Source organism: Biomphalaria glabrata, chromosome 4, assembly GCF_947242115.1.
Source record: "Biomphalaria glabrata chromosome 4, xgBioGlab47.1, whole genome shotgun sequence".
NCBI classification, from domain to species: Eukaryota; Metazoa; Mollusca; class Gastropoda; family Planorbidae; genus Biomphalaria; species Biomphalaria glabrata.
In genome coordinates this window covers 52,196,419-52,207,634 of record NC_074714.1, presented here as the reverse complement: position 1 = coordinate 52,207,634, position 11,216 = coordinate 52,196,419, and the positions used below count along the sequence as shown (strand labels likewise).

The 11,216-nt window shown below is 37.2% G+C and overlaps 1 protein-coding gene across 2 annotated transcripts in view; it reads left to right on the top strand.

The window, feature by feature from the left end:
- The window catches only part of LOC106062493 (guanylate cyclase soluble subunit beta-2-like), a 73,756-nt gene that overhangs the window by 37,947 nt on the left and 24,593 nt on the right, over window positions 1–11,216 (top strand). For both annotated transcript variants that reach the window (XM_056028136.1, XM_056028135.1), the window contains exons 6-7: window positions 2,771–2,847; window positions 10,480–10,693. In XM_056028136.1, coding sequence (XP_055884111.1) covers window positions 2,771–2,847; window positions 10,480–10,693 — 291 coding nt within the window. The remainder of the gene's footprint in view (window positions 1–2,770; window positions 2,848–10,479; window positions 10,694–11,216) is intronic.

Here is an 11,216-nt window from a genome sequence, read left to right as displayed (position 1 = left end):
TCGCTGCTTCCGGTTTCCATCTTTCGGAATATTTGTGACGTCACAACCGGCTGTGTCCCCAGACCCATTGTAGACCAACGTTCATAACTTACTTTCGTTCAAACGTCACAGTGGTTCAAAGATTAATTTTTGGGACAACACTAATTACTTTTGGTTAGTTTTTTACAATACCTCAATTCAAGTCACAACTTGATGAAGGGAGGAAGGTGATCTCGAATACTACTCTAACGATTTCCCTATGAATTTAAACAGTTGATGTATTTCGCTGAGAAAAGAATGACTAGCTCGTTGACCACATCGGGGAAGTATTACTTTGAACGTTATAATTTTTCAAAGCAAAAAATAAATAAACGTCAATTTGGCTAGAGACCAAACCTAGGTCTAGATCCTACATCGGTTTTGAAAGGACTATCGCGTTTTTTGAAAGGACTATCGCGTTTTTTGAAAGGACTATCGCGTTTTTTGAAAGGACTATCGCGTTTTTTGAAAGGACTATCGCGTTTTTTTAAAGGACTATCGCGTTTTTTTAAAGGACTATTGCGTTTTTTGAAAGGACTATCGCGTTTTTTGAAAGGACTATCGCGTTTTTTGAAAGGACTATCGCGTTTTTTGAAAGGACTATCGCGTTTTTTGAAAGGACTATCGCGTTCGGTAATTTCTGAATGTAAAGTTTTATTGATTCATGAGTTTGATAAATTAATGTTCAGGAAAATTTTGCGCATTGTCGTCTAAGTCTAGATCTAAAAGATTGTAATTGGAATACTAATAGTGAACTAGATCTATACATTCGCTTAACCAGGGCCCTTTCTTATGGAGAAAGGGGAGAGAGCGGGGTAAAAAAAAAATTTTTAAAACTAACATTCATTAATTTTTAAGAGAAAAACAATCGCTCAATAAGTTGCATAAAGTAAGTAGTCTTTAAAAAAATATATAATTTTAATGTTTTTCTTGTTAAGTAACAACTACATCTCTTATATCATGAACAAAGGACCCGCGCTAATTCTGGGTGTAAATTATTTAAATTAAACCATTTTGTAACTGAATTCTAGCAGCCTCCTGATTTACCAGGAACGCCTTGAAATCTTCTGAAATTGCAAAATATAGGTAAAAGTCATGGAAATATCCGGACATTATTAAAAATCTTTTGAAAACTATAAAAAAAAAATTGCAGAAATAAAAGAGTGATCTTTCCTTTACTTCTTCTTCTCATCCAAACTCTTGAGCGATGAAGAGAATTATATATATATATATTAAAGACGTCTATTAACAAAATAAGATAATTACGTCCTACGAGTATCTAGTCGTGCACGTTAGTTAGAGACGTAAACTATGCTAAGTCATTGTTTTTCCGGCTGATTCAGGCAACCCGTTCTATGCTCTATTGTTTTCACAGTAATTTATACTGAATATGAATATATCGGCTGAACGGGTAAACCCGTTTTCACACTCTACTTTTATTTTCGTGGCAAAATTTAAATATGTGAAGGAAACATTCTCCATGTTTGACATAGATCTAAATTTCTAAATTCAATCCAGTAGATCAGTAATACCTAAACTAAGGCCCGCGGCCCGCTGGTCACATCTGGCTAGTTTAATATAAAATAAACTTTAAAAAAACAAAAAATCAGATGAATTTCTGAAAACTCTTCTGCACTCGATAGGCCCTAGCCAGTCAATGGAAAGGTCAAAACAGTTTGACCGGTTAGTTAACGCTTGGGGTCATTGATCCTTGACCTTGTGGGAGAGTCTGGTCTTTGGTATGGTTCAGGGGCAGCATCGGCATTTTACACAACTATTGAATGGCTAAGGATAATTAGATTCGTTACTTGGCCTAATGGACGGTCGTATTAACCTTTGTTAACCACATGTTAAAAGAATGCTGATCAGCCTGTAAGATAAAATACTTGAAAAACTCTTTTATAACATTTATCAGAGTAATAAATATATGATGGGAAGAGAAATGGTAGCAAAAGTTTTAAAAAAAAAAGCCACATTTCAAAAAAAGTATATTAAAAGTACATGAATGATATGAAGAGATTTGTGTCTCAGTAGCACAGTCATCCATATGTTGCTGGCAGCCTTCAAATCTACTGTTTTAGTGTTTTCAACAGCACCACATCATTCTGGAAAAATATTAAACAAAGCTTAGTCTATCTGACCAATCGGATCTCCGTAGGGAATCGAATACTGTGAATGATTGTAAAGGATTCGTGTGTTCTGGGGTCCACCAAATTCAATATTGACACTGTTCACTCGGTGTGACCATTTAGCGATTGCGACTGCTTATTAGAACATCTATTTCTACCGTTTACAACGGTAACTGCCTGGATTTGTTCTCTTAGTTTAGAAATGTGTAAGGTCGACGGCTAAAATAATGTTTCCCTTTCAGATGATGTAAAGTTCATCTGTTTCTGTGGCCCACGGTTAACGAGGGTGTCATATGGCCAACACAACTTCCAACCGCCTTTACTTTTCCCCAACTAATGCCAGGTACCCATTAGAGCTGGGTGGACTCTGAGACACCCAAAGATCCCGGAATTTAAAGTCATAGTCTTTACTGCTCAACCACCGACGACTAAAAAGCTGTTAGGAATTTTATTTTTTGTGTGGAAATATAATTCTAAAACCATGTAAATGCCTCAAACTTAAATGGGCTTGAGCTTCCAAACTCCTCCACAGACTTGCCCTATTGGCCCTTCTGTTGGAAGTTTCCAGAAAGTTTTCGCAATCGCAATAACATAATATTTTTTGCAATTTTCTTTCAACCCAGGTGTGAGACGCAACAGGAGGGCCTGTTAATTCTGCACTATCACAGTACTAGGACAGGATACTATCCCCTGGTCAAAGGTAAGGCTGGCTAGACTACATTTCTTTAGATCTTTAATAGTAAAGTTAAATAAATGTCTCTGTGGGAAGAACTTTAACTGCACCCACCTTGACGAAGTTATTCAAGCTGCAAGTCCAATGTCAGTTAAAGTTCTTTATTGGGATTCCCATTCGCACGTCAGTCTATTGTTTGCTTACACTTTAATTTGTAAGATCCTTATATTCTTGAAGGAAATCAATACAGCAAGAGAGAAAAAAAAAAAGAGAAAACAATATGAAGAAATGTGGTAGCAATACAATGAAACCGTAAGAAAGATTGCAAGAAAAACGAAGAGAGGAAGATTGGGAAAGATCTTGAAAAAAAAAGCAAAAAAAAAAAAAAAGAATGTCAAGGACGCCATATTGAAAGGTCACTGTCGCCAACTAAAAATCAAAAGTTTACTCTGTGCCTTTTAGTCCCCACCCCGCTTTATTGGTACCTGTCATTAGTTGGGAAAAAGTCAAGGCGGTTGGTCGTTGTACTGGCCACATGACACCCTCGTTAACTGTGGGCCACAGAAACAAATGACCTTTACATCATATTGCTCTTTATGTCTCTGAAGACAATCCATGCACCCAGATGAACCACTGGTTCTTTGTTTCCTCTCGAGATGGTGCAGACACGAGTATAACAAGCTGTAACTAATTATATTATTACTAATTATCTCTGTATATATATATACATATATATATATATATATATACATATATATAACAAATGTATTGGACGAGTGTATTGTAAAAAAAAAGTATTAATAATTCAAAGTTGAAATTGCAAAAGGTTTTTAAAAAAAAATTTAAAGTAATTTTAACCGTGAAAAAAGAAAGAGAACTCGCCCATTGTTTACTTTCTCCCGAGATGATTAGTCTTTCTTTGATAACGCTGGGACCACGTTAAAAAAAGAAATCTTTTTATCCTTTAGAGATTTGCTTTTTTTTTAATGCTTTATGAATGAGTTTGTATGGATGAATTCAGTGCATCAGGAAATAAGATTTGTTAGGTTTAGATTATTGATGGATTTCGTTCTGCTCAAGCCGCAGTAGTCTTATAGTATACATAAAGTCAAATGTGCGTTACATAGGCACGTATTATATAGGGCAGTGGTTATAGGAAGACGTGTAGTCCGTCCAATATTTTATAGTTCTCGAGCCAATTTTAATTTTTTTAATTTTTTTTTTTACTTTGAAAAATTATAACGGCCAAACTAGAGTTTTCCTAGTGTGGCCAACAATCTAGTAATTCTTTTTCCCAACTGTATACATCAACTTTTCAAATTTCTAGACAAATTATAAGAGCTGTTTTAGAGAATCGCGTCCTACGGAAATACGACTCCGATGCAACCCCTCTGAACCTACACAATGCTGATGTCAATATCGGTTTGGACGACGTAGGGCATGAGATTCGCCAATGGGAAGAAAAAACACTCCACGGAAAATTTCCGGCTTCATTACATGGGGACAACATCGACAAGGCTGCTTCCTTAACATGGCTCAAAGCAGGTCATCTCTACCCTGAAACAGAAGGCTTTGTTACAGCAATACAGGACAGAGTAATCAGGACAAAAAATTACGAGAAGCATATCCTGAAACTCAATGTTGTCGACAAATGCCGAAAATGTGGAAATGTGGGCGAGTCGATTGAACACATTATGGCAGGATGTCCAGCCCTATCAGAATCAGCCTACCTAGGTCGCCATAACCAAGTTGCAAAGTTAATACACCAACACCTGGCTTTGACGTACAAATTGATCGGTAAGGACACTCCCCCTTATTATAAATACTCTCCGCAAGAGGTTCTCGAGTCTACTGAACATCTGCTGTACTGGGATAGGCCTATTCTGACCGACAAAACGGTAGATTTCAATCGCCCGGATCTGCTGTTCATCGATAAAAAAGAAAAAACCGCTACCATTATCGATATCGCCGTACCACTGTCTCATAATTTAAGAAAAACTGAGATAGAAAAACAAAGAAAATATGGGAACCTAGGCTTGGAGATTAAGCGTCTATGGAAATTGTCCAAAATAACAATATACCCCATTGTTATATCAACCGAGGGGATAATAACAACTGACCTCACAGACACCTTCAAGGCCCTTAACATTCCTAGGAACATCTTCGTTGCCTGTCAGAAGGCGGTACTGCTGCAGACCTGCCACATCACCAGAAAATTCCTCAGTGGAAACTGTTAAAGGGACTACGATGAATTTTGTTTCTCTTTAGCGAAACTCGACCCTGGCAGCGCCAGAGAATGACTACTCGTTCATTTCTAACATAATAATAAGGATTGTCTTCGATTCCGAAAATTAATGAGGAATGCAGTATTTCCTGTTGCTACGCAGCCCCAGCTGTGACCTACATAGAGGTATTGTAAGAAGCACATCCGGGTTAATCAGAGTCTGATGATTGTTTTTTTTTTCTTTTAGCGAAAATCTGATCCAGTTTTTCAAACTTTATTTCCATGAGATGTAAATCTACATTAGGGATAATGGACGGATATTTCAATTGGCGTACTTTCTTTTTGGCGTCTTTGTGAATGTGTTACACATATCATATTCAGAACCAGCTGTAGTTCTAATCAACAAAAATATCAGACCAGCTGTAGTATTTATCGACTAAAATCACATAACTAGCTGTAGTTCTAATCAACAAAAATCTCAGAACCAGCTGTAGTTCTAATTAACAAAAATCTCAGCACCTGCTGTAGTTCTAATCAACAAAAATCTCAGAACCAGCTGTAGTTCTAATTAACAAAAAATCTCAGAGCCAGCTGTAGTTCTAATTAACAAAAAATCTCAGAACCAGCTGTAGTTCTAATTAACAAAAAATCTCAGAACCAGCTGTAGTTCTAATTAACAGAAATCTCAGAACCAGCTGTAGTTCCAATTTAAAAAAATCTCAGAACCAGCTGTAGTTCTAATTTTAAAAAATCTCAGAACCAGCTGTAGTTCTAATTAACAAAAATCTCAGAACCAGCTGTAGTTCTAATTAACGAAAATCTCAGAACCAGCTGTAGTTCTAATTTTAAAAAATCTCAGAACCAGCTGTAGTTCTAGTCCTCAAAAATATCAGAACCAGCTGTAGTTCTAATTAACGAAAATCTCAGAACCAGCTGTAGTTCTAATTTTAAAAAATCTCAGAACCAGCTGTAGTTCTAGTCCTCAAAAATATCAGAACCAGCTGTAGTTCTAGTCCTCAAAAATCTCAGAACCAGCTGTAGTTCTAGTTTTAAAAAATCTCAGAACCAGCTGTAGTTCTAATTTTAAAAAATCTCAGAACCAGCTGTAGTTCTAGTCCTCAAAAATCCCATCCATCTGAAAAGCAACAAAACAAAAATCTCATCACCGGCCAGTTCTCTTCAACAACATCATTCTGACTCTCACGTCTGAGATCAATTAATGAGTTTATTATGCTGAAAAAATGTAACTTTTCTAGGACCTCGTCACAGCGCCATATTTTAGGTCAGGCAATTTAATTATTTTCTTGAATTCAGTCTCTCTTTATGTATGGCTCCGAGTTTGGTTGATTTAAAAAAAAAACAATAATAGCGAAGCATTCTGTCGATATACTCAGGCGTTATTTGTGTGTACGGCTGTACGTAGATCTAAGGCTTATTTAAACTTTAACTCAAGATTGTTATCGATTTTGTACTATATTTTTATATAAAGACATTCTTCTTCTTCTTCTTCGTTCTCATTGTTATGTTGGAGTGTTCATATGACTAGACCAATACATGAGATGAACTGCGCAGTGGTTTCCAAATCAGGGAGCTCTCCATATAGATTTCTTTCTATTGAGGTGTTTTGGGGGGCCAGTGTCTTATACGAGCCTCTTGGTAGAGAGAGCAGTTTTGGAGGACGTGGTCGGCATTCTCTGGTGATACTCCACATGGGTAGATTTCACTGGTTCCAATTTTGAGCTTCCGGTACATGTGTTGTCGCATTCTGTTGTGTCCGGTCCTGAGTCGAAAGATTAGAAACAAGAAATTATACATACTATGTGATTACCACATTAGTTTGACTAAATTTAAGAGTAATATACTAAGTAGAGTAAGACTAAGATCGTAAATTAAAACTACAAACGGTCTTTCTTCACCAGTGCTATTAGAGCATGGAATGGGTTGCCTGAGACAGCCAGGAAAACCAGTGACTTGGCAGAATTTAAGTCATTGGTTAACATGCATAACTAGATTGACCTAGGAATACACGTAGGACGTAATCGTCTTCTTTTTTTTTAAAGTAACGTCTGTATTTTTATAAGATAAGATAAGATAAGAATACTAAGGCTAAGACTGAAAGAAGCAAAATTTTAAAATACTTTTTTTTTTTAAACACTATAATACTATGGGATACAGCACACAATCTCTCAATAATGGAAGGCTAGTCTCTCCTTTTTCTATATAAACCGAAATTAATTAATTACCTCTTATTGATTAACTAATCGGTTAATTTTTGACGGATTCGTGTATTGTCTAGTCGTTCAAAATATCAACTTGATCCAATGGTAAGTTTGATGACAAACATCTAAAAGAAATCCCCCCCCCCCCAGACAGACGGAGTAATTTGACATAGGCTTTGTCATAAATACCAGGACTGGGGCTAAGACTTAAGACTAAGACTTAAAACTTTTTTTTATTTTAACTGGAAGTGTGCTTTCACTGTAATGACCAGTTCTCATCAAAGCAAAACAGTACACCAAACAGTACCCGAAACAGTACGCCAAACAGTACCCGAAACAGTACACAAAACAGTACCCGAAACAGCACACCAAACAGTACACAAAACAGTACACAAAACAGTACCCGAAACAGTACACCAAACAGTACACAAAACAGTACACCAAACAGTACACAAAACAGTACACCAAACAGTACACAAAACAGTACACAAAACAGTACACCAAACAGTACACCAAACAGTACACAAAACAGTACACCAAACAGTACACAAAACAGTACACCAAACAGTACACAAAACAGTACACAAAACAGTACACCAAACAGTACACAAAACAGTACACCAAACAGTACACAAAACAGTACACCAAACAGTACACAAAACAGTACACAAAACAGTACACAAAACAGTACACCAAACAGTACACCAAACAGTACACAAAACAATACACCAAACAGTACACAAAACAGTACACAAAACACTACACAAAACACTACACCAAACAGTACCCGAAACAGTACACCAAACAGTACACAGAACAGTACACCAAACAGTACACCAAACAGTACACAAAACACTACACCAAACAGTACACAAAACAGTACACCAAACAGTACACCAAACAGTACACAAAACAGTACACCAAACAGTACACCAAACAGTAAACAAAACAGTACACAAAACACTACACCAAACAGTACCCGAAACAGTACACCAAACAGTACACCAAACAGTACACTAAACAGAACAAAACACAAACACACAAAAACAACATCAAAAGAACTGGAGGACAGACAGGACATATAAATGATTCATTTATTGACTCAAACACGCAGATCTTGATCACGTGACACAATCAACACGCAACTCTCGTGGAGTCTCACACTGTGAGGAACATGCGAGTGTTTATAAAGCTTACATCAACTCTGTCTGTCTGTTTGTCTGTCTGTGTGGTAAAAAGTTTGTACACGTTTTCTACCACACCCATTCTCGGCTTCGCACAAATTATTCATCGTCTTAGACAAGACATGAATCAATAACAAAAATTAATTACTGGTAATTTTTTGTTTGTTTGATACTAACAAGAGAAATAAATCCTTCAGTATTCACGGTAAAACAGGTGGGGTTTAGTCCCATTAGATAATTTAACTCTTTTCTCTCCGTAATTATTTACCACATTCTGGTGGAATCAACGCTGGTATCGTCAGTTAGGAGAGAAAGAGTTAACTCGTTATTTCGGCGACACCCATTGTCGGATCAAGTTTAAACTGTAAACAATTATACATTGTACCTAAAAAAACAAGAACCAATTACACAAGTTAAACATTATTGAGAGATATAGCTGTAAGTGCGGAGTTCTTTCTCTAAGATTAGCTTTTTTTAAAGAAATGATTTTTTAAATATTTTGCTTATTAAATCATCGATTATTTAAAAAAAGTGAGCCAACCGGCCGTTACTATAATTGGTGTACTTTGGACTGGCGTCAAAATTTGTCATCATTCTCTAGTGTCGGGAGTTAAGTCGTAGTACCCGACTTAAGGCAATTTGTCTCCTTAGTTACTATAGAGAGTATGAGTTTTCTCCTTTGGGGTTTTATCGACGCCCCATGTATTAGACTGAGACTGTAGGATTGTGTGATTGAGATTTTTATGTTTGAACCTTCAGACCGTATCTGAGCACCCAAACTCCACCGTATTACCAGAGATACTTATTTAAGTGAATAGTTTCCACTTATGAAGATGGTAAGTGTAACAAATGATGGAGCCCGTGCTTTGACTGAGGAAAACAGTTAGTTAATACAATTAAAGAACAATATCCCAACCATAAACTCTACTTGGCAAAATTTATGTACAGTGGCATTGCATATCAAACATATTATTGACCTAGATATTGTGGTAGTAAGTGTATCATCTCAGTGGTCAGCTCAGAAGCGGAGACCCCAAGATCCTACTGGGTAAAAACACCGAAGAAATAGAAGAATGTTAAGAGACGCATGTACAAAATCAAGGGTCATTCCTGATATTTTTGAAATGGACACCCCAGAGACAGTCATTAACGGTCAAACCACACAGCCAGAGAACGTGAGCGATACAAATGTGCAACTTGAACAGACTACCACTACCAATCCGCCGCCAGTAATACCTCGATATGGTAGGCAAGTTCGGCCACCAGTACGTTACCATGACGCAGATAATTAGATACATGTATACCTTTTTATTATAATGCAATTTTGATATAATTGATGTCTCTATTTGTAAACCTAGACTCTTGTTTGTTTACTACACATTTTATAATTAATATTGTTACTATTGATAATATTATCAATTGAACATTCTGTTGTGTTAAACATGTATTCAGTTTACTCATTTGTTTATAGTGAGACAGAGAAATCATTTGTATAGTCGTCAGTCGATATCTCAAAGCTTTTAAGGAGGGAGATGTGATAGTAAGTGTATGTGTTTTGCGTGGCTGGTAGTGCAGTGTGTGTGCATGTGTATGAAATGACCAGTGGACCTTGAGTGTACATTGTTGAGTGAACAGCAGTGTGTCAGGACTGTGTGTAAAAGGAAGTCAGTTTTAGAGAACAAGTGGCTGGAGTAAAGAACATAAATAGAGACGAATAAAATCACTGTGTTTATGGAAGCTCATGTTGTTTTAGAGTCTATTACAGATATCTGTGATCAAACTTATCAGAGCTAGGGGTCAGGCAGTTCCGAGAAGTACTTGAGGGTTTGGAAACTTAACATTCCGATGCTCGGTACCACTGTAATATCCGCAGTGTTCATGCCTCCCCGTCATGTGACCAAGTCACGTGATGACCTTAAGCCAATGCTTTGCTATACGTCGTCCAAATTTAGATCCTAAAGACAAAAAATCACTAACAATGCTTACACAGAATACTTTATTTAGTTTACATATGACTATATGTTCTTTCCAGGTCTTCTATCTGCAGTAGCCCGGGAGATCTTCAATCAGAACATCGACATTGTCTTTGTTAGCAGCAACAGAGAGTTGGTGGGTCAAGGTCGTGACCAGGAACACGTGATATTTCACGTGTCTATACCCCATAACTCCGAGACAAAAATGTCTTCCATCGGCATTGCAGACGACAGTAGAACAGCTTTGAGTCCGGCGCAGAAACAAGACATCATGTAGGTCTGTAGACGATAGAATGTCATGTAGGTCTGTAGACGATAGAATGTCATGTAGGTCAAGATGTCAATTAGGTGTGTAGACGATAGAATAACATGTAGGTCTGTAGACGATAGAATGTCATGTAGGTCTGTACACGATAGAATGTCATCTAGGTCTGTACACGATAGAATGTCATGTAGGTCAAGATGTCAATTAGGTCTCTAGGAAACAAAAATGTCAATTAGATCTATATTCCGGGCTGGATTTAAGTATGTAGAGGCCCCCGGGGTAGAAATTTTGTGGAGGCCCCTACACATTTGCGCAAGCTTTAATAAAAATCCACTTATTAATAAAAAAAAAATACTATCTAAAGCAGCGGTTCTCAACCTTTTATTCTCGGCGACCCCTTTTTACAACCCCCCCCCCCCACCCACTCTGCCGCGACCCCCCCCCCACACACACACACATACAGCAATAGAAGAATAGACAATAACAATCCATATTTTCGATGGTCTTAGCGACCCCTGACAAATCGTCAAT